Genomic DNA, 22759 nt, shown 5'->3' with positions numbered 1-22759 from the left:
ATACCACTGCCAATAGAAGAACACTTGCTTCAACGAGTGCAGAGCCGTTTAACAAAGTTTATTTGGCAAGGGAAAACGCCGAGGATTCACTCTAATGTGGCATATATGGCCCGTAAATCTAAGGGGGGCCTGGGAGTTCCTCATTTGGAATTTTATCATAGGGCATCCCAGGTCAAAGCGGCGATAGAATGGTTCCAGGAGACCTCTCATAAGCTTTGGATAAAGGCGGAGCAGCATTTACTTCGCAGCCCATTAAAATTAGGCCATCTGCTTTGGCTAGCACTTAAACATAGAAAGTTGGGTGCATGGGTGAGCCCTGTTATCCGTTATACACTCTCATGTTGGGATAAAATGGAACGTAAAAGGAAAATTTACAACTCTAAGCTGTCTCCTATAGCATACAATTTGACTTTCCCTCTGGGATGTGAATCCTCGACGTTCACTAAATGGGCACGGAGTGGTCTTGAGCTTTGGGGACAATTACTAAATGGAGAGAGCTTTGTCATGTTCTCAGAGTTGGCTGAAACTTACCATCTCCCTCAGAAGGATCAATATGCATACACACAACTAATCCACTTTTTACACTCCCCGGGGTTCAGAGCTAATCTATTTGGAGAGGTCACGTTCTTAGAGGAGCTTTGTGTAAGAGAACAGGGAACAAGGGGTCTAATTTCCTTGCTGTATGGATATTTGAGGGATGCACTTCCACAGAACTCTAGACATCGAGATCAGTGGAAAAAGGAATTAGGAGTAACTTACACAGAGGCGGAATGGCAGAGATTTGAAAGAGGATCTACTAAGATTTCCCCAGCCATCAATATTCAAGAGAATGCCACAAAAATATTATATCGATGGTATCTAACTCCAGTAAGATTGCATCACATGTTTAAAACAATATCCCAGAAATGTTGGAGAGAATGTGGTCAATTGGGCACCATGGGCCATATATGGTGGACCTGCAGAAAGGTAGGGGCATTTTGGAGAGCTATTCAAGTGAGGATGCAACAGTGGGTAGGAGTTGCTATACCATGGGACCCTGCCGTGTATTTATTTCATAAAAATATTCTAGGCCTCAAAGAGGAGGGTAAGATTCTAACTAAGCACTGTTTGTGTGCAGGCAGATTGATAATTGCACAAGCTTGGAAACAGCGAAACTGTCCCTCCATAATTAGATGGAAAACTTTGCTTGGAAATATTGCAGAAAAAGAGAGACTATTAGCGAAGGAACGCAAACAAATGGCAAAATGGGAAAGAATATGGGCCCCCTTGGGCTTGGGACCATAGATGGGGTTGGTGTTAATAATTTGATTGTTGAATGTGAGTGACATTGTTTTCTCTTTATTTTACATGCTGGGTAAGGTACCGGATTATTAGGGTGGGCTTCGTGGGTTTTTTTTTTTTTCTCTTATCTCTTCTTTGTGGTTTCTTTGGGGAAAAATGGGAATAAAAAGTGAAGTCTAGATATAAGCTGTTTTTAGCTGTAAACCCTGTTAGTTGAATATTACTTGATGTGAACAGTAGAGAATGATATTTTTCTCTTGGTATCGTTGTTGTTGTCAACTGTTGTATAGGGTTTTTTTTTCATTTTTTCAATAAAGACTTCTTGTTAAATAAAAAAAAAAAAAAGAAGTGGTAGGAATATTATAGACATAATCAAGCATATTTGGATTGGCTGGCTCTCATTTGGGAAGCAGCTAAAACCATATTACAGGGAAAAACCATTGCTTACAGTATGTACACCATAAGTGCAAAATGTGAAATAGGAACATTTTGCGTCTAGAGAGGAAGGTTAGTAAAGAGCGGGCCTTATTTGGGTTAAGGCTAATTTTCTTGCCTCCCAGGCTGAACTAAATGAGTTATTGCATCAACGGGCATTTAAGTCGCAAACTTATTACAAATATCAGTTGTTCCTCCATGGTAACAAGAACAGGAAACTCTTGTCCCACTTGATACATCAGCAGACAGGCTGTTAACGGATTCTTCAGATGAAAGGTGTGGATGGCCACTTAACAAACTCGGATGATGCTAATCTGCTAATTTTTCAGGAGTTTTATGCAGCCTTAAATGACCAGGATCCAGAAGATCGCTTAGATGGTTCTTTTATATTTAACTAACTTAGAGCTTCCATTGTTGTCTCCCAGATTCTAGCTTGCTTAATAACCCTATTACTCTGGATGAAGTTCAGATGGCCATTCGGCAGAGTACACTTGGAAAAGCTCCGGGACCAGATAAGTTCCAAGCTGAATTTTATACAATCCTTTCTATGGAGATAGGTCCTTAGTTAGTTTCAGTGTACACAAAGTTGATTCATCATAAGCGGATACCGGACTCTTTCCAACTGACACAAATGATCGTTGTTTTGAAACTGGGACATGATCTTCTAATCCCATCGTCCATCATCTTATCATTCAATCTCTCTCCTGAACTATAAAACCAAACTACTAGCAAAAATCTTAGCTCACTTTTTGTCTGATCTTCTAGATAATTCTCAGGTTGGCTTTATTCAGGAGCGTACAGCCACTAAGAATATTCAAGTTATTTTGGCCTCTTTGGATTACGTTCAACATCAGGAATTGCCTTCTCTGCTTATTAGCTTTGATGCGGAGAAGGTTTTGATTGGGTTTCCTGGGATTTTCTGCTAAAGTTTTGGAAACATATGGTATTCATGGTTTTCTTTTTTGTTGAGGCGCTTAGAGTCTTATAGTCCAATCCACAAGCATACATTTCCATTAATGAGATTCTTTCTGACATCTTTCCTATCCAAAGAGGAACCAGACAGGGTTGCCCTTTATCTCCGCTTTTGTTTGTCTTAACCCTTGATTCTTTAATTAGAGACATTAAATCTCATTCAGAAATCCATGGAATAGATTTTGGTGTTCTACTTTTAAGATTTCAGCATTCGCAATTGACTTTTTGGTTCATATGTTTCTCAGACATCTTTACCTGCATTGATGGAAACTTTTGCAGAATATGGTGAATTTTCCAGGTTTAAACTGAATTTTTCTGACTTTGGCATCTAGACATTTGTAAAGCACTGCGTACGACCGGTAGCGCTATAGAAGTGATTTGTAGTAGTAGACGAGATCTTCGGAATCACAGGCAGAGGGTGTCTTTCCCCTTACGAGGGCAGACTCTTCATTCCGTTATTTAGGAATTCAGCTTTCGGTGCACACGTCGAATTTATATTGTCTTAATATAGATCATTTGTTTCAAACCACTTCTGATGCTTTGCTCTGTTGGAGGTATCTCCCTTTAGTTTACATTGTCGGATTTTCCTTTATAGAATAACAGAGTTCCTGCGTTGGTTATACACATTTCAAATGCTACCTTTAAAACTATTTCACCGGGACCTCTGTTGTTTATCTAAATTATTATTATTGTTGGGGTGGGACCAAGCCTAAGATGCCCTTTAGGTTTCTTATGGGTTCTTGGAGGGAGGGAGGTTTAGGCCTCCCAGGTTATCAAGAAATACAATAGAGCAAGTTTGTTAAGGCATCTGGGAGATTGGCTTCTTAACTCACAAGATTATATGCTTTTATTATTGGAACAACACTATTTTCGTCCTTGGCATCTCCAGTACATCCTTCATGCCCCCCTACGAACTTTATCTTCATTGATACAGTCTAGTGTTCTGTTTCACCCATAATGAGATCTCTGGAGGGAACTTACCACTCTTTGGCATATATCAGCAGAAATTTCTGACATGATGCCTATCCAGGAAAACGCTTCCTTTACACCGGGCATGGATAATATCACTTTTGGCTGTTGGGTGCTAAGGATATACGGTATCTGTCTCAGGTGTTGGGAGCTAACTACTACTACTACTACTTAGCATTTCTATAGCGCTGCCAGGGTTACGCAGCGCTGTACATTTAAACATGGGGAAGGACAGTCCCTGCTCAAGAGAGCTTACAATCTAAAGGTAACAAGCTATGTAGTCAGTATAGGTATCATGAATGGGGAAGGTGGTTAGGCGCCAAAAGCAAGGGAGAAGAGATGGGCTTTGAGTAAGGACTTGAAAATGGGCAGGGAGGGCGCATGACGTATGAGCTCTGGAAGTCTGTTCCAGGCATAAGGTGATGCGAGGCAGAAGGGGCGGAGTCTGGAGTTAGCGGTGGTGGAGAAGGGTACAGATAGGAGTGATTTGTTCTGAGAGCGGAGGTTATGGGTGGGAACATACGGGGAGAGGAGGGTAGAGAGGTAATGGGGGGCTGCAGATTGAGTGGACTTGAAGGTCAATAGGAGAAGCTTGAACTGTATACGGTAGCGGATCGGGAGCCAGTGAAGCGACTTGAGGAGAGGGGTGATATGAGAGTATTGGTTCACGCGGTAGATAAGACGTGCAGTGGAATTTTGGACAGATTGAAGGGGGGATAGGTGGCTAAGCGGGAGGCCAGCAAGGAGAAGGTTGCAATAGTCAAGACGAGAGGTAACGAGAGAGTGGACGAGGGTTCGGGTGGTCTGTTCAGAGAGGAATGGGCGAATTTTGCTAATATTATAGAGGAAGAAGCAACAAGTCTTAGCTGTCTGCTGGATATGGGCAGAGAAGGAGAGGGAGGAGTCGAAAATGACTCTGAGATTGCGGGCTGAAGAGACGGGGAGGATGAGGGCATTGTCAACAGAGACAGAAAGTGGGGGAAGAGGAGAAGAGGGTTTGGGTGGAAAGACAAGGAGCTCAGTCTTTGCCATGTTCAGTTTCAGATGCCGGTTGGACATCCAGGCAGCGATGTCTGAAAGGCAGGCCGGAACTTTGGCCTGGGTTTCGACTGTGATGTCGGGAGTGGAGAGGTAAAGCTGGGTGTCATCAGCATAGAGATGGTACTGGAAACCGTGTGATGAGATCAGCAAGCCCAGGGAAGAGGTGTATATCGAGAAAAGAAGCGGTCCAAGGACAGATCCTTGAGGAACCCCAACAGAGAGCGGGACGGGGGTGGAAGAAGAGCCATTAGAAAATACTCTGAAGGTGCGTTGGGAAAGATACGAAGAGAACCAGGAGAGAACGGAGCCCTGGAACCCGAATGAGGACAGTGTGTCAAGAAGTAAATTATGATTGACGGTGTCAAAGGCGGCAGATAGGTCGAGGAGGATGAGGATGGAATAGTGACCTTTGGATTTGGCAAGGAACAGGTCATTGCAGACTTTAGAGAGTGCTGTTTCTGTCGAGTGTAGTGGGCGAAAGCCGGATTGAAGCGGATCAAGGACGGCCTGAGAGGAGAGGAAATCAAGGCAGCGGCTGTGGACAGCACGTTCAAGTAATTTGGAGAGGAAGGGTAGGAGAGAGATGGGGCGGTAGTTGGAGGGACAGGTGGGGTCAAGTGATGGTTTTTTGAGAAGTGGTGTGACTCAGGGGCGTAGCTACGGGTGGGCCTGGGTGGGCCCTGGCCCACCCAATCTCAGCTCAGGCCCACCCAGTTTGTCCTGCTCCTCCAATCGGTGCCGGTCCTCTAGGCGCTGATTAGGCTGCAGCGGGAGGGAGAGTGCAGTGCACAGCCGACAGAAAAAACAGCAGCTCACCTGAGTTTAGTCCTCCGACAGATTTAGAGAGCACTGCAGACTGTGCTTCCACTTCGTTCCTTCCTGCCCCCCACGTCGCGTGCGTTTAAGCCTTTTATTTTCCTTGCCGCAATCAGCAGTGGCTTACAGAGGGCGGGGCGGTGGGGGCGGACTGCCCCGGTGCAACCCAATGGGGGGGGGGTGTTCTAACCTGTACTCCGTCGTCAGTTCGGCCTGCCTTCACACCGGCGCGCGCCTAACATCTCTACTGCCTGCCGCTCGCTGCATGCGTCTCCTCCTTCTCTCTTCCATCGAGTCCCGCCCATCTCGACCGATGACTGCTGAGCCTTCCTTCCCCTGCGGCACCTCGGCCCGTGCACCTTGCGTACTGATGTCTCTTCCGATGGCTGGCTCCTCTCTCCCTCCTAGCTCGCGGCTGCCCACCATCATCAGTGCAGCCACGAGCCTGCGCTTTCCACTGCCTGCTACGCTTGCACTCCATCCCCGCTGGGCCACCTACTGTATCAGCACTCAGCAGAAGAATCTTGGAGGCCACTTCCATCCCAGGTCCGGAGCACAGCCAGGTAATTAGGCCCTGCAGACTTGGGGGAGAGTCCAAACTATGGGGAGATGGGTAAAGGGTAGGACAGGGCTAACACTAGACTACGGGGAAGGAGGGATGGGGGTAGGGTAGAGAAGGGAAGGACTGATGCCAGGCTATGGAGATGGGGTTAGGGTAGAGAAGGGAAGGGCTTATGCTGGGCTATGTGGATGGATGCTATGGGGTTGAATGAGATAGGAGGGGGTAAGGTAGAGAAGGGAAGGACTGATGTTGGGCTACAGAGATGGATGGGAGGTAGGAAAGGATGGGTAGGGCTGATTCTGAGCTATATGAATATGGGGGGGGGGGGGGGCAGGTTAGGAAGGGAAGGGTAAAGCTGATGCCAGGCTACAGGGATAGATGGGTGGTAAGAAGGAATGGGTAGGGCTGATATCAGGCTACAGGGAGGGATGGGGGGGGGGACAAGGCTGATGGGTAGGGCTGATGCTGAGTTACAGGACAATTTAAAAGTTTTGGTCCTTTATTCTGTAATTGATGAGGGTTGGTCTGTGTTCTGCATGTGACAGAGGTGAAAGATTCTTCTGGCATGTGGCTGTGAGGGGATCTATATCAGTCTGACTTGTTTGGCTTTTCCAATGGGACACGTACTGCTGTTGTGTATATTCACTGCTGCCTTTTTAAAGGTGCTGTTATTGATATTTGTGTGTTCAGAATTGGTGGTGGTAAGGTTTGCAACATAGGTATTTATTTGATTAGTGTTTATGCAGGACACTTGTTGGGCAGGCTGTTCATTAGAAATCCTTCATCAAGGCATTATTTAGGAGTATCCCAAGAAATGCTACTCACTCCTATATACATAGTGCCCACCCATACTAGCTCTGGGCCCACCCAAAATGTTAAGTCTGGCTACGCCACTGGTGTGACTACAGCGTGCTTGAAGGTGTCAGGGACCGTAGCAGTGGAGAGAGAGAGGTTGAGGATGTGACAGATTGAGGGGTTAACTGTAGGAGAGATGTTGGTAAGCAGATTGGTGGGAATGGGATCAGAGGAACAGGTGGTGCACTTAGAGGAAGAAAGAAGGCGAGCAGTTTCCTCATCGGTGATCTCAGGGAAGGAGGAGAAGGAGGTCAGGTTAGGTTGGTTGAGGGAGTGGGTTAAGAAGTCACAGGGAGGAGAAGGCCTGGAAGTGAATTCAATGTTTATCTTCTGCACTTTATCGCGGAAGTAGTCAGCAAGTGTTTGAGGAGAGAGTGAGGAGGGGTGGGAGCGGAGGACACTTTAAGTAGGGAGTTGAGGGTGGCGAAGAGGCGACGAGGGTTGGGGCCAAGAGAATTGGTTAATTGAGAATAATATTCCTGTTTGGCAAGGAATAGGGAGGACTGGAAGGAGGATAGCATGAATTTGTAATGGGTGAAGTCTGACAGGGTGCGAGATTTCCTCCAGAGTCATTCAGCAGATCGGGTGCAGGAGCGAAGGTAACGGATGCAAGCAGTTAACCAGGGCTGAGATTTAATGCGCTTAGTGGGGCGAGAGACAGATGGTGCTAGGGTATCCAGAGCAGTGGAGAGAATTTCATTGTAGGTAGAGACAGCCGTGTCGACAGATTCAGAAGACGAGATGGAAGGGAAGAGATTGGAGATGTGAGAGGATAGAGTAGGGGGCTTGACAGCTTGGAGATTCCTGAAGGCAGTGGTTATAGTTGGGCGAGGTTGAGGGGGAGGGTGATGAAGTGTGAGGGTGATTAGGTGATGATCTGAGATAGGAAGGACTGAGGTGCAGAGATTGGAAGGTGAGCAGGAAGAGAAGAGAACGAGGTCGAGACAATGGCCATTATGGTGAGTAGGGGTGGTAGAGCATAGTTGGAGGTTAAAGGAGGATGTCAGTGAGGAATTTAGAAGCGTAGGAGTTGGAAGGGTTGTGAACGTGAATGTTAAAATCACCAAGAATGAGGGATCAAGAAAGACGGTGAGCCAAGCGTCAAAGTCAGTAAGGAATGAAGAGTGGGGCTTATCAGGGGGGCGGTAGATGACTGCAAATCTGAGTGGTGTCGGGTAGAATTGACGGATGGCATGAGTTTCGAAGGATGAGAAGCAGTGAGACTGTGGCAGGAGGAGGGGTTGGAAACTACAAGAGGGTGAGAGAAGAAACCCAACGCCGCCACCGTGTGCATCTGGGCGGGGAGTGTGGGAGAAAAGATATCCTCCATGGCATAGGGCTGCGATTGAGGCAGTGTCGTTAGGGGTTATCCAAGTTTCAGTTAAAGCGAGCAGTTAAAGGGAACGGGAGATGAATAAATCGTGGGTGAAGGAGAGTTTGTTGCATACTGAGTGGGCATTCCATAGGGCACACGAGAAGGGGAGGGAAGCGGGGGGGAGAAGGGGAATAGAGATGAGATTGGAGGCATTCTGGGATAGGTTACGTGGATATGGAGAGGAGAGGTGAGGGGGACCTGGATTGGGATTGACATCACCTGCGGAAAGTAGGAGAAGGAGTAAGAGAGTGCGGAGGAGGGTAGGGGAGGAGGGTCGACGAAGATGACGAAGACGGGATGTGTTAAGGAGGAATGGGGATGGGTTAATGGTGGGGAGGAAGTGTAGAAGGTTGAGAGCTAGGAATGATGAGGGGGCAGGAGAGCTGGGGAGGTGGTGGGGGGAGGTAGGGTAGGGGAGTAATGAGCAGGACGGGAGGGGACAAGGGTAGGCAATGAGTTCCTGAGGTAGACAGTGGAAGGGGAGGGGGGAAGAGGTTAGGAAGGGACAGGGCCAGTGGTGTGCTGGTAAATTTTTAACAACAGCCCCCCCCCCCCCACCTCTGCGCCGCCCCAAAATTGCAGAGCTGGCTATAGCCGGTGGGGGGGGGGGGGGGCAGCAATGCATTACTCTCTCCAGGAAAAAAAATTAAATGATCCCAGGTTCCAATCTAATTCATGTTTAATGTGGGATAAAATGCCATAAATAAGTAAATAAATATAAACTTTTAATGTTGAGCACCCAATTCTCAAAGTGAACATATTCCAAACACTATAATGAAAATAAAATGATTTTTTTTCTACCTTTGTTGTCTGGTGACTGTTTTTCTGATCATGCTGGCCCAGTATCCGATTCTGCTGCTATCTGTCCTCTTAACTCCGTTTCTAGGGCTTCCTTTCCATTTATTTCTTTCCTTTCTTCTTCATTTCTGGTCCTCAACTTCTGCCTATTTTCTTCATCCATATGCAGTTTTTCTCCTCTCTTCCTTTTCCCTCATCTCATCTCCTTCCTCACTCTTCCCTCCCCTCTATCCATGTCCAGCATTTCTTCTCTCTCCCCTCCTCTCCCCTGCCCTCCATCCACCCATGACCAGCGACCCTCCTCTCCCCTGCCCTCCATCCACCCATGTCCAGTGACCCTTCTCTCCCCCTGCCCTGCATGCACCCAGCGACCCTCCCCTGCCCTCCATGCACCCATACCCAGTGACCCTCCTCTCCCCTGCCCTCCATCCACCCATGTCCAGCGACCCTCCTCTCCCCTGCCCTCCATCCACCCATGTCCGGTGACCCTCCTCTCCCCTGCCCTGCATGCACCTATATACCCAGCAACCCTTCTCTCCCCTGCCCTGCATGCACCCATACCCAGTGACCCTCCTTTCCCCTGCCTTCCATCCACCCAATCCAGCAGTGACCCTCCTCTCCCCTGCCCTCCATCCACCCATACCCAGCAACGACCCTTCTCTCCCCTCCATGATCCACCCATGCCCAGGGACGACTCTTCTCTCCCCTCCATGATCCACCCATGCCCAGCGACTCCCTAGTTCTCTCCCCTGCCACCCCCTCTCGAGTTGTTAATAGAATTATCCTCCCTCCCTCCCGTCACCGATCTGACTCCTTTAATTCTTCGGGGCAAGCAGTCTTGCCTGCTCGCTGCAAGCACTGACTCAGTCCCCCGCTGGCGCTGCCGGTTCGCGCTTCAAAATGGCCGCCGAGACTTACAAGGGCGAAGTCTCGCGAGGCCACCTCTGGAAGTCTCGGCGGCCATTTTTAAAGCGCGAACCTGCAGCGCCAGCGGGGGAGAGTCAGCACTTGCAGTGGGCAGGCAAGACTGCCTGCCCCGAAGAATTCATCAGGTCGGTGATGTGAGGGAAGAGGGAGGGAGGAGAGCCGGCTCGCGGGTTTCAACAACCGGCTCGCAAGAGCCGAGCAAAGTTAACAAGCGGCTCTTGCGAGCCGGTGCGAGCCGGCTCCAGCACACCACTGGACAGGGTGATGAATAGAATGTGTATAGGGGCCATATATAGGGCTAAGGTGGACACAGGTAGATGTGAAGTGGCTAAGGTGATAGGAGTAGAGGAGGAGGCAGGAAGGCTAGGACTGGGACAGCAGGCAACAGCTAAGGCATAGGGAGTGATAGTGTCTAGAGGAATTCAATCAGTGTCTAGAGGAATTCAATCAGCAGTTAAGATAGAGTAAAGGAATTCAATCAACAGTTAAAGTAGGTATTCGATATGCATCAGAAGTCGAGGTAACAACTGGAGCAGGTAGCTGGAACAGGCAGGGAGAGGCTGAACGAGCTGGATCAGGCGGGCTGGAACAAGCTGGAGCAGATGACTGGGACAGGCAGGGATAAGCTGGATCCGACGGCCTGGGACAAGCTGGAGCAGGTAGCTGGAACAAGCTGGAGCCGACGGACTGGGACAAGCTGGAGCAGGTACTACTACTACTACTATTTAGCATTTCTATAGCGCTACAAGGCATACGCAGCGCTGCACAAACATAGAAGAAAGACAGTCCCTGCTCAAAGAGCTTACAATCTAATAGACAAAAAATAAATAAAGTAAGCAAATCAAATCAATTAATGTGAACGGGAAGGAAGAGAGGAGGGTAGGTGGAGGCGAGTGGTTACGAGTCAAAAGCAATGTTAAAGAGGTGGGCTTTCAATCTAGATTGCCAAGGATGGGGCAAGACGTAGGGGCTCAGGAAGTTTATTCCAGGCGTAGGGTGCAGCGAGACAGAAGGCGCGAAGTCTGGAGTTTGCAGTAGTGGAGAAGGGAACAGATAAGAAGGATTTATCCATGGAGCGGAGTGCACGGGTAGGGGTGTAGGGAAGGACGAGTGTGGAGAGATACTGGGGAGCAGCAGAGTGAGTACATTTATAGGTTAGTAGAAGAAGTTTGAACAGGATGCGAAAACGGATAGGGAGCCAGTGAAGGGTCTTGAGGAGAGGGGTAGTATGAGTAAAGCGACCCTGGCGGAAGAAGAGACGGGTAACAGAGTTTTGAACCAACTGGAGAGGGGAGAGGTGACTAAGTGGGAGGCCAGCAAGAAGCAGATTGCGGTAGTCTAAACGAGAGATGACAAGGGTGTGGATGAGGGTTTTGGTAGCTGGAACAAGCGGGGAGAGGCTGGATCAGGTGGACAGGAACAAGCTGGATCACGTGGGCTGGCACCGCTGAAGCAGAAGGACTGGAGCAAACAGGGAGAAGCTGGATCAGGCGGGCTGGAAGAAGCTGGAGCGGGCTGGAAGAAGCTGGAGCAGATGTCTGGCACAAGCAGGGAGGAGCTGGGTCAGGTGGACTGGAACAAGCTGGTGCAGATGGACTGGGATGAGCTGGATGAGCTGGAGCAGATGGTTGGCACAAGTTGGAGCAGATGGCTGGAACAAACAGGGAGAAGCTGGTCCGGACGGACTGCGGCAGGAACAAGCAGGGAGAAGCTGGATCCGACGGACTGCGGCTGGAACAAGCAGGGAGAAGCTGGATCCGACGGACAGCGGCAAGCTGGAGCAGGTAGCTGGAACAAGCAGGGAGAGGCAGGAGCAGGTAGCTGGAACAAACAGGGAGAAGCTGGATCCGACGGACTGCGGCTGGAACAAGCAGGGAGAAGCTGGATCCGACGGACTGCGGCAAGCTGGAGCAGGTAGCAGGCGGGCTGGAACCGGCCGATGGATCAGAGCAGGCAGGGAAAGCTGGGTCGGCGGACTGGGACAAGCTGGGACAAGCAGGGAGAAGCTGGATCTGACGGACTGCTGGAGCAGGTAGCAGGCGGGCTGGAACAGGCCGATGGATCAGAGCAGGCAGGGAAGGCTGGATCGGCGGACTGGGACAAGCTGGAACCGCCGTACTGGAACAAGCAGGGCTGGAACAAGCGGGCCGGAGCAGATGAACTGGAACAAGCAGGGGGAAAGCTGGATCGGCGGATTGGAGCAAGCTGGACTGGAACAGCAGGCCGGAGCAGATGAACTGGAACAAGCAAGGATCGGCGGGCTGGAACCGCTGGACTGGAGCAAGCAAGCAGAGAGAAGAGAAGATGGCTCGGGTGGACCAGGGAGAGCTGGAGCAGGTGGGACGCTCTCAGAGCAACAGTGCTGGAGCTGCTGGGCTGGTCTCGGAGCGACCAAGCTGGGCTGGTCACGGAGCGACAAGCTGGGCTGCACGTAAAGCAGCAGAGCAACGAGGGCGCCTGTGGAAGACTGCCACGCTATGCCACACCAACTGCCCAATCTGGAGGACTCGCGGTGCAGGCAGGCCGCGCCACGCAGCGGGAAGGGCAGCGTGGGCGTCGGGCTGCTGGGTCCGGGACCTCGCGCCACGAGATCGGGCCCGCGCCACAGGTCGTTGGCGAGCTCCCTCTGATTCCACCAGGGTCACCCGAGCTCTCAGCCGACACTGTCCCGGGCAGTTCCTGCCGGGGAGCGCGACGGCCGAGGGCAAGCTCTCGGGCCCAGTGAACTCGGCGCCTAGTGAACTCGGCGCCTAGGCCGGCCCTGCAGTCAGTTCGTCCAAGCCCCGGCGATGGAGCTACAAATACATGTAAGCAGTGGGGCAAAACTAGGTCCCCGTTAATGTGCTTAACAGGAACTGTCTGAAACCACCCAGTAATCCTCATTCATGGCACACACAAGATCCACAGTTCCGTCACAGCTAATGTTAAGATGAAACCTTTGGCTCAACTTGGTGATGGCTCCTTAACCAGTCTGGGTGATATTTTTTGCGTACCATCAACTCTCCCACTATATTGCCTCTGGATTCTGTAGATTTGCGAGCCCAGCATACTGTTAAGGTGAGTACACTTTTCCAGGGAGTGGTGGAGAGTTGCCTTTTGGTATCTGTTCTTCATAAATTGCTTATCCCACTCTTTCCTGATAAAGATTTGTCTGATCTCGTACGTCGGTGCTGCCTGGACTTGCAGCGTCTTATCACCTCTTTGGATTTCTTAGTGAATTCCAAATCTTACTGTTAATGCTGATTTCAGGGAATATCAGTTTCTCTTATTGCTTATCTTACTCAAGAACATTTCTTTAAAATGGGAAGGTGGGAATCTCCACTTTGCCAAAAATGCCATCTGGATGTGAATAACCTGTTCCGTGCCTTTTGGGTTTGTCCTCAGATTCAGTCCTTTTGGAGTTCAGTCACCCATTATCTAGAGACTTTATTGAATTTTTCTATTCCTCTCACACCAATGGTTATCCTCCTTGACCGTCATGAGATTTTTGTGCTGCAGAGTAAAAATGGACATCAGCTAATTCGGAAAGCTGGCGGGGTGGGCAAGAAAATTATCTTTGCAGTCTGGACGTCTTCTGACTTCCCATCCTTTTGGGCCTGGCGTAACAAATTTCATTCTTTGATGCTTTTAGAGTGCACTAGGGCTAGGGTTCCCTTATTTTAAAAAAAGCTTTTCTTGTCTGGCACACATACATGCAGTCTTTGTCACCAGCAGCTCGAAGTGGGATTCTTAATATTCTCTGAAGACTTCTCAGGTGCTCCAGTGCAGTCTGTCTATTTATCCCTGCTATATTTGGGAGGTCATAAGAGTACAGGCCTCCTGATTTTGCTTTATCTTACTGGGTTTTAGCATGGGAGTTTATTGTATGGATAGAAGGGTTGGACTTGAGTGGCAGTTGTAAAAATGTGTTGACCATTTGTAGTCTACTTATGTATTATCTTTCTTTACCGAGTTGGTCTTAATAAAAATAATTTCAACATAAAAAGAGCATGTGATTTGAGTGACATGTTTATACTTGTGCACTCAGTAGGAGATTTTTAGGACCTATGATTATAAATGGGCCTTAAAAGCTGACTTGTTTCCAGCTATTTGGGCTATCTATGTGCTTGGCAGTCATTTATTATGTAAGAATGTTATCACCCTGGCACTCCCTGATGTGACATTTATCCAGTCTATTTTGGGATAATTGAAATCACCCATTATTATACTGTTTCCCAATTTGCCAGCTTTTCTAATTTCTGTAAACATTTCTTCATCTGTCCATTCTGTCCTGGCAGACAGTAGTACAGTACTACCTACTATACCTTGGATAAACAATATACTTTTTAATTTTTTATAATGCAATTATATAGTGTTTAAATGTGCTCAGACCATACCCATTCCAACCATTTTATCCCCAAAGGGAGTATGTGGTGATGTCACAGATGGAACCATCATTGCACATTTGGTGTTCCACCTCCTTACCGTGTATGTACATACATCTAGGCTGATTCTGAACTCTTACGCATATAGCATAGATTAAACCAAAGAACCTTTTGTATATAGCATATATTCAATATATTAAAAGAATGCCCTAAATTCAAAATATACATAAGTCTCCTCACTACTGGACTAATGAGCTCAAACAAATGTAACCTTCAAATCTACATGCTATAACTACCTAGCGTGTTCAAAAAGAGGTACAGTGCACTTGATAACATTGCATATATAACCCACATACAGTTCTTAAGATTCTCCCAAAACAAATCATACCCAAATAAACAGATCTGTTTTACCACTTCCCTTGGAGGATATATCGTGCTCGCTTAAGTGCTGTTAAAACCAAATCAGTCCATTCAACAAATTATTCTAGCCAGCTCCACTTCCCTTTAGTAGTACAGCCCTACAAGAATACTCCTTCCCTTCACACATGGAATTTCTATCCATAATGATTCCATGCTGTTATCTGTTCCATGTAGAATGTTTATTTTGTTTGACTCAAGTTACCTTTTAATATGTAGCACAATGCTACCCTTTCAATTTGATCCACTCTATCATTGCAATATAATTTGTACCCTGATAACACAGCATCCCATTGATTGTTCTCCTTCCACCAGGACTCTGAGGTGCCTATTATATCTGCCTCATGTGTAGTGCTATATACTCTAACACATCTTATTTTTTAGGCTTCTAACATTTGTATACAGACACTTCAAATTGTGTTTTTTCCTTGCATCTACAAGCTGCTTAGAACTTGACGGGAATAATGTACATCCTTTACCTTAAACACTCCTGGCTTTCTTTCACCATTGTTGAAACCTCTCTATTGGGATTCTCTAAATGTCCTGTTTCAATAGTATCCTTCAGGGAGCGTTTCCTTGTCTATGCTCACCTCGCCCCCTGGTGGCCAGAACCGGTGGCTGCTGTGGACTGTCACCCGTTCCAGACCGGCCCGGTCCGGATCTTCCGGGCTGCCAGACTTGCTTCTGTTGTTTGGGCCTGAACAGTACCCGTAGCTGCCTGGTGATTCCTGCAGCTGAACTTCAGCAGCTGATGGGCTTTATTAATCACCTGGAAACTTCTGTGTGGGCCTTTGCATCGTCTAAGGTCCCTGGTTTGTTGGTGCTTTGTTGCACTTCTGCCTAGTCTGGTTTCTTGTTTGAGGTTCTTATCCGGTTCTAGTTAGTCTGTGTGTAGTTTAGCTTAGGTTTGTTGCTTATTTCTTAGTCTTGTTTCTGGTCTGTATTTCTGGTCTAGTTTCTGTTTGTCTGTATCTCTCTCTTAGTGGCTGCGTGGCAGCTTTCAGTCCTGACTCTTTTCTGTCTGTGTTCTTGCTTAGTGGCTGCTCTGCAGCTTTCAGTCCTGACTCTTGTCAGTGTTTTTCAGTGGCTGCTTGGCAGCTTTCAGTTCCTGTCCTTTAGCTTGTCCATTTCCTGCCTTGTGTAGTATTGTCTGTCTGTGAGTCCTAGCCCAGTTTCCTGCCTTGCTGCCCATGTATATTCCTTTTCCCTCTGACCCTTAGTCCCTGTTCATCCTCGTTGGTATCCAGTTCCTGCCCTGTCCGGTAAGTCCTGCCAGCCGCCTGCACCCAGGGGCTCAGCTCCTGGGGAAGGGCGGTTAAGTGCAGGTGAAGTCTAGCTGTTTCTGTCAGAGTTCTGCCTTGTCTCTGGTGTGGGGTGGTTTTGCCTGCCACGAACCTAGTTTTTGCCTTGAAAACCTAACAGCTTCACATTGAACTATGTGCTCCTGGTTGATTTTCTGCTTTACTCAATTTTAGTTTAAAAGCTGCTCTATCTCCTTTTTAGTAGTAGTGTCAACAACCTGGTTCCATCCCAGTTAAGGTGGAATCGATCCTTTAAGAATAGGCTCCCCCTTTCCCAGAATGTTGCCCAGTTCCTAACAAATCTAAATATCTCATCCTTGCACTATCATCTCAATCACGTATTGAGACTTCAGTGCTCTGCCTGCCTCTTGGGTCCTGTGCTTGGAATGGGGAGCATTTCTGAAAACACTACCTTGGAGGATCTGGACTTCAGCTAAATTTTGCTCCCAGAACCTCCCTCCCACATTTTCCTATGTCTTTGGTACCCACATGTACCTAGACAACCAGCTCCTCCCCAGCACTATCTAAAATCCTATCTACGTGATGAGTGAGGTTCACCACCTTCGCACTAGGCAGGTAAGCAACTAGGCGATCCTCATGTCCACCAGCCACCCATCTATCTATATGCATAATGATCAAATCACCAACTACAACAGCTGTCCTAACCCTTCCGTCCTGGGTAGAAGTTGCTGGAGAGATCCTCAGTTCAAGAGGATATTGCATCCCCTGGTTGGCTGGTCCTGGCTACAGGATTACTTCTCCAGGGTGATTCTCTCCGTTTAGGAGACCTACCTCCTCCAAGGCAGCACAGAGGCTGCCGGTCTAGAGGTGGGACTTCTCTCCTATGTCTCTGTATGTCTCCTCTACGTACCTCTCTGTTTTTCTTAGCTTCCTCATGTCTGCTACTCTAGACTCAAGAGAATGGACTTGTTCTTTGAGATCTCAGAAAGTAATGAAATGTAATTAAAACTTTTTAATGAAAATTCCCCTCTTGTTATCCTAATTAGCACTTAAAGTCTTAACTTATAAAGTGAAGAGATGTTGTAGGGGTGGGCAGGAGTTGGGGAGGTTGGGTGGGAATGAACTAGGCCCTGCTGTGATGAGGTGTGAGAGTAGCACTTGTGGAGGAGTGGCCTAGTGGTTAGGGTGGTGGACTTTGGTCCTGGGGAACTGAGGAACTGAGTTCGATTCCCAGCACAGGCAGCTCCTTGTGACTCTGGGCAAGACACTTAACCCTCCATTGCCCGCCGCATTGAGCCTGCCATGAATGGGAAAGCGCGGGGTACAAATGTAACAAAAATAAAATATGTGTCATAACTTTACTGTTTCCTCTTTCCTTTTGTGGGCCCTTAGGAGCCCTTTTATAACATTAGTGCTGTGGGGCCAAGGCCTGAACGTTGTTGCTGTGTTGAAGTGAGAGGAGCAGTGTCCTGACCCCACTGTTTTTCTTTTCCTTCTGCAGGATGGAACTTGCCCGCTTACCTCACAGTTCTGATTGCCTTTGGGAACCTGGGCCCCATCGCAGTCACCCTTACACACAGGTTTGCTCCGGAGCTGCTGAAGGAGCAGTGGTTAATCCATGGGATCCAGGCACTGAGTGTGCTGGCGGCCACCTTCCTGGCTGTCTTCTGGCAGCAGACTGTGCTCATAGGTGGCGAAGTGCATAGTCTGCCCTTTCTGCTGCTGGGCTTTGTGCTGGCGTTCCTTTGCTGCACCTCTAATGTCACCTTCCTGCCATACATGTACCAGTTCCCACCGGCCTTCATCCGCACCTTCTTCATTGGGCAGGGCCTCAGTGCACTCTTTCCATGTGTAGCAGCATTGGGCCAGGGAATTGGCCAGCTGGAGTGCCGTAACAACAGCTTTGGGAATGGCACAGAGCCTTTCTACTTCCAGGAGAAATTCACCGCCACCAAATACTTCTGGTTCATCTGGGTCTTGCTCACTATCTCTGGTATATCTTTTGTGGGACTTGTATACTGGCACCAGAAGGAGCGAGATATGCAAAGGGTCCATGAGCAGCCACCAGAAAGCTCTCCCCATGAAAGCCTGGAGTCCTTCCCTCTGAGGGACAGCACTTACACCACTACAGATATGAAAGAGAACATGGAAACCACTGTAAAGCCCACTGTCTCCTCTCCTTTCCTGACTTGGAGAAATATATATCTGCTGGTGCTGTTGATGGTCTCTAATGCGTTGACCAATGGTGTGTTGCCATCCGTGCAGACTTATGCCTGTCTGCCTTATGGGACCATGGCATACCACCTGTCTGTGGTTCTGAGTAACATTGCCAATCCTGTGGCATGCTTCATTGCCATGTTTCTCATGTGCAGGTAAGTGTTAGCAAAATACCATGGTGTCTGGCACTATGGGTGACAGGTCTCAGTTATGACATAGATTATAAGCATGTGCCTGCTAAGGGTTCAGAGAAGGTTATAAAATATTGGTACTCTGGAAGTGGCACTGGATGTCGGCAGAAAATAGGAGCAGGTAGGGGTAGAATGTAATCTCTGAAGGCATCTGGGACGCATTGGTAATAATATGCCTCCCACCCTCTGGGTGGCACTGAAAGCTTCCAGTCAGCCAAACACACTAGATATACAAACAGCCCAAGTTTTGTGGATCTTCAAGGAGACTCAAGTTGTTTTATCTGTCTTCCAAGTTCTTTCTTGAATCTCTTGGCCCCGAAAGGAGATCAGCTGCCACACTTGAGTAGAGCAGTATCTGAGAGGAGGTGCACTGCACTTTGAAGAGCATGAAAATGCTGGCAGTATAGCCAACAAGTGCTCTGCTGTCTGCTACAACTCCTTCTGCTGTCCCCAGTACATACTGCGTGTTGTCTTGGGGATACACAGAGGAGCTGCTCTTTGTATTCCCAAAACTGCAAGCAGAAAGGGAGACTGTGAAAACTGAAGGTGAGAGAGGAGGAGAGTGAATGCTCATTTATGTGAGGCAAGAGAAGAGGGGGTTGGATACTGGGGGAAGTTAGAGAAGATGGAGTGAATGCTGGAGGGGGAAACCAGAGAGGAGCAGGGGGTGGGTGAATGATTAAGGGGTGTATGTGAAAGGGAGGATCAAAAGAGTAGAGGATTGTATACTGGGGGAAGTGAGAGAAGATGGGGTGAATACTGAAGAGGGAAACAGGAGAGGAACAGATTGAATGCTGTTGGAGGTGAGTGATGAAGGGGTGAATATTGGCGACAGAAATAGGAGAGGAACAGACTGAATTCTGCGGAGGAGGTGAATGATGAAGGGGTGAATACTGGAGAGAGAAACAGGAGAGGAACAGAGTGAATGATGAAGGGGTGTATGTGTAAGGGGGAAACACAAGAGGAGAGGTTTGAATTCTGAGGAAGAGAGAGAAGATGGGGTGAATACTGGAGAGGGAAACAGGAGAGGAACATATTGAATGCTGGGGTGGTGAATGATGAAGGTGAATATTGGAGAGGGAAACAGGAGAGGAACAGATTAAATGCTGCGGGGGGGGGGGTGAATGATGAAGGGGTGCATGTGTTAAAGAGGAACACAGGAGGAGGAGGTTGAAAATTGGAGAGAGAAGGGGAGAGAAGGTGAGGAAGAAGTTGAATAATGAAGAGGTGCGTGTGAAGAGGAGATGTAAATGCTGGGGATGAGGTGAGAGAGGGGAGGGTGAATTCAATTGGAAGGTCAGAGTAAAGTGGGGTAGCATGCCTAATGCAGCTAATAGATCTATGAATAGTCTATAGGCCAAGGGGAATAAATGGCTAAATAGAAGTGAGGAAATGGGAGTGGTGGAGTGCTGAGCAGAGGTGATGGTGGATTTGAAAAGATTTCAGAGTCATATAGACAAGAGGATTGATTCAAGGGGTGGTGAATATCAAAAGGGCATATAGTATGGGATGTGAGTGGGGAGTCAAAAGGAGAAGGAGGTCTAGAGGGTAGTAGAACATAACTGAAATGAGGACTGGGATGAGGGTGGAGAGAAAGGGATACAGAGGGACGATGAGTCTGTAAGGGAATGGGCACAGAAGGATGAAAATCAGGAAAGTTGGGGGGAGTAAGGGGGATTCAGAGTAGGGTGAAGCTCCTGAAGAGGTGAGAGTCAGGTAAGGTACAGTAGTGAGAGAGGAGGGAGGATGGAGTTTGTGTTTTGAAGTACTAGGGAGATGGAAAGAGTCAGTTGGGGTAGAGTGTTAGGAGGGTGGATGTTTGAGGAGATGAGTGAGAGATGGGGGTAAACTGCCAGGATGTGAGAGGCAGGAAGGGGTATATTTAATTTCTTATAGTGGAAAACAACCAAGCAAATCAGTGGTAGAAGTACACAATCTTTATTAATATAGTTGCAATTTATATTTTATTCAACTATATTAATAAAGATCGTGTACTTCTACCACTGATCTGCTTGGTTGTTTTCCACTTTAGAGTTTGTGGATCGTTTAATTTCTTATATACTTCTTGCAAGCAGGAAAAATATCAACGCAATCTACATTCAGTTACAATGGACATTTTTCTGTCCCGGTGGGGGGGGGTATGGGTACGGGACACTCACAATCTGAGTTTGTACCTGAGGCAGTGGAGGGTTAAATGACTTGCCGAACATCACAAGTTTCTGATGCTACAGGAGTGTGGTAGCCGTGTTAGTCCACTCTTAAGGTTATCAATAGAAATCAAACAAAATAAAACATGGAAAAGAAAATAAGATGATACCTTTTTATTGGACATAACTTAATACATTTCTTGATTAGCTTTCGAAGGTTGCCATAAGTACATAAGTACATAAGTAGTGCCATACTGGGAAAGACCAAAGGTCCATCTAGCCCAGCATCCTGTCACCGACAGTGGCCAATCCAGGTCAAGGGCACCTGGCACGCTCCCCAAACGTAAAAACATTCCAGACAAGTTATACCTAAAAATGCGGAATTTTTCCAAGTCCATTTAATAGCGGTCTATGGACTTGTCCTTTAGGAATCTATCTAACCCCTTTTTAAACTCCGTCAAGCTAACCGCCCGTACCACGTTCTCCGGCAATGAATTCCAGAGTCTAATTACACGTTGGGTGAAGAAAAATTTTCTCCGATTCGTTTTAAATTTACCACACTGTAGCTTCAACTCATGCCCTCTAGTCCTAGTATTTTTGGATAGCGTGAACAGTCGCTTCACATCCACCCGATCCATTCCACTCATTATTTTATACACTTCTATCATATCTCCCCTCAGCCGTCTCTTCTCCAAGCTGAAAAGCCCTAGCCTTCTCAGCCTCTCTTCATAGGAAAGTCGTCCCATCCCCACTATCATTTTCGTCGCCCTTCGCTGTACCTTTTCCAATTCTACTATATCTTTTTTGAGATACGGAGACCAGTACTGAACACAATACTCCAGGTGCGGTCGCACCATGGAGCGATACAACGGCATTATAACATCCGCACACCTGGACTCCATACCCTTCCTAATAACACCCAACATTCTATTCGCTTTCCTAGCCGCAGCAGCACACTGAGCAGAAGGTTTCAGCGTATCATCGACGACGACACCCAGATCCCTTTCTTGATCCGTAACTCCTAACGCGGAACCTTGCAAGACGTAGCTATAATTCGGGTTCCTCTTACCCACATGCATCAGATTATTTCCGATCTGACGAAGAAGGGCACTGCCACGCTGGGAAAAGACCAAAGGTCCATCAAGCCCAGCACTCTGTCTCCGACAGCGGCCAATCCAGGCTCCAAGAACCTGGCAAAAACCCAAAATTTATTAACGATCAATGGACTTTTCCTTCAGGAATCTGTCCAGACCCCCTTTAAACTCAGCAAGGCCAGCTGCCGTCACTACCTTCTCCGGCAATGAGTTCCAGAGTCTAACCACACGCTGAGTAAAGAAAAACTTTCTCCAATTTGTTTTAAACCTACCACATTCTAATTTCATCTTGTGTCCCCTAGTTCTATTATTATTAGAAAGCGTAAACAAACGCTTCACATCTGTCCGCTCTACCCCACTCATTATTTTGTAGACCTCTATCATATCACCCCTTAGCCGCCTTTTCTCCAGGCTAAAGAGTCCTAGCGTCTTAACCTCTCCTCATAAGGTAGTCGTCCCATCCCTTTTATCATTTTCGTTGCCCTTCTCTGCACCTTCTCCAATTTCTTTATATCTTTTTTGAGATGAGGCGACCAGAACTGAACACAATACTCCAGGTGCGGTCGCACCATGGAGCAATATAACGGCATTATAACATCCTCATGCTTGTTTTCCATCCCTTTCCTAATAATACTCAACATTCTGTTCGCCTTCTTAGCCGCCGCAGCACATTGAGCGGAAGATTTCAACATTCTATCCACGATGACCCCCAGATCCCTTTCTCGGTCCGTAACTCCTAAAGCGGAACCTTGCATGACATAGCCGTAATTCGGGTTCCTCCTCCCCACGTGCATCACTTTGCACTTGTCAACGTTGAACTTCATCTGTCATTTGGACGCCCAATCCACCAGTCTCACGAGGTCCTCTTGTAATCTTTCACACTCCTCCCGCGACGAGACGACCCTGGATAACTTTGTGTCATCTGCGAATTTACCTCACTAGTTACTCCCATCTCAAGGTCATTTATAAATATGTTAAAAAGCAGCGGTCCCAGCACAGACCCCTGAGGGACCCCACTAACTACCCTTCTCCATCG

The 22759-nt window shown here is 47.8% G+C and overlaps 1 protein-coding gene across 2 annotated transcripts in view; it reads left to right on the top strand.

Moving 5' to 3' along the window:
* LOC115458884 (solute carrier family 52, riboflavin transporter, member 2-like) overlaps positions 1–22759 on the top strand; it is a 77472-nt gene that overhangs the window by 42986 nt on the left and 11727 nt on the right. For both annotated transcript variants that reach the window (XM_030188722.1, XM_030188721.1), the window contains one exon: positions 17576–18446. In XM_030188722.1, the coding sequence (XP_030044582.1) occupies positions 17576–18446 (871 nt within the window). The remainder of the gene's footprint in view (positions 1–17575; positions 18447–22759) is intronic.

Source organism: Microcaecilia unicolor, unplaced genomic scaffold (genome assembly GCF_901765095.1).
Source record: "Microcaecilia unicolor unplaced genomic scaffold, aMicUni1.1, whole genome shotgun sequence".
NCBI classification, from domain to species: Eukaryota; Metazoa; Chordata; class Amphibia; order Gymnophiona; family Siphonopidae; genus Microcaecilia; species Microcaecilia unicolor.
This window is presented reverse-complemented; position numbering and strand designations above follow the sequence as displayed.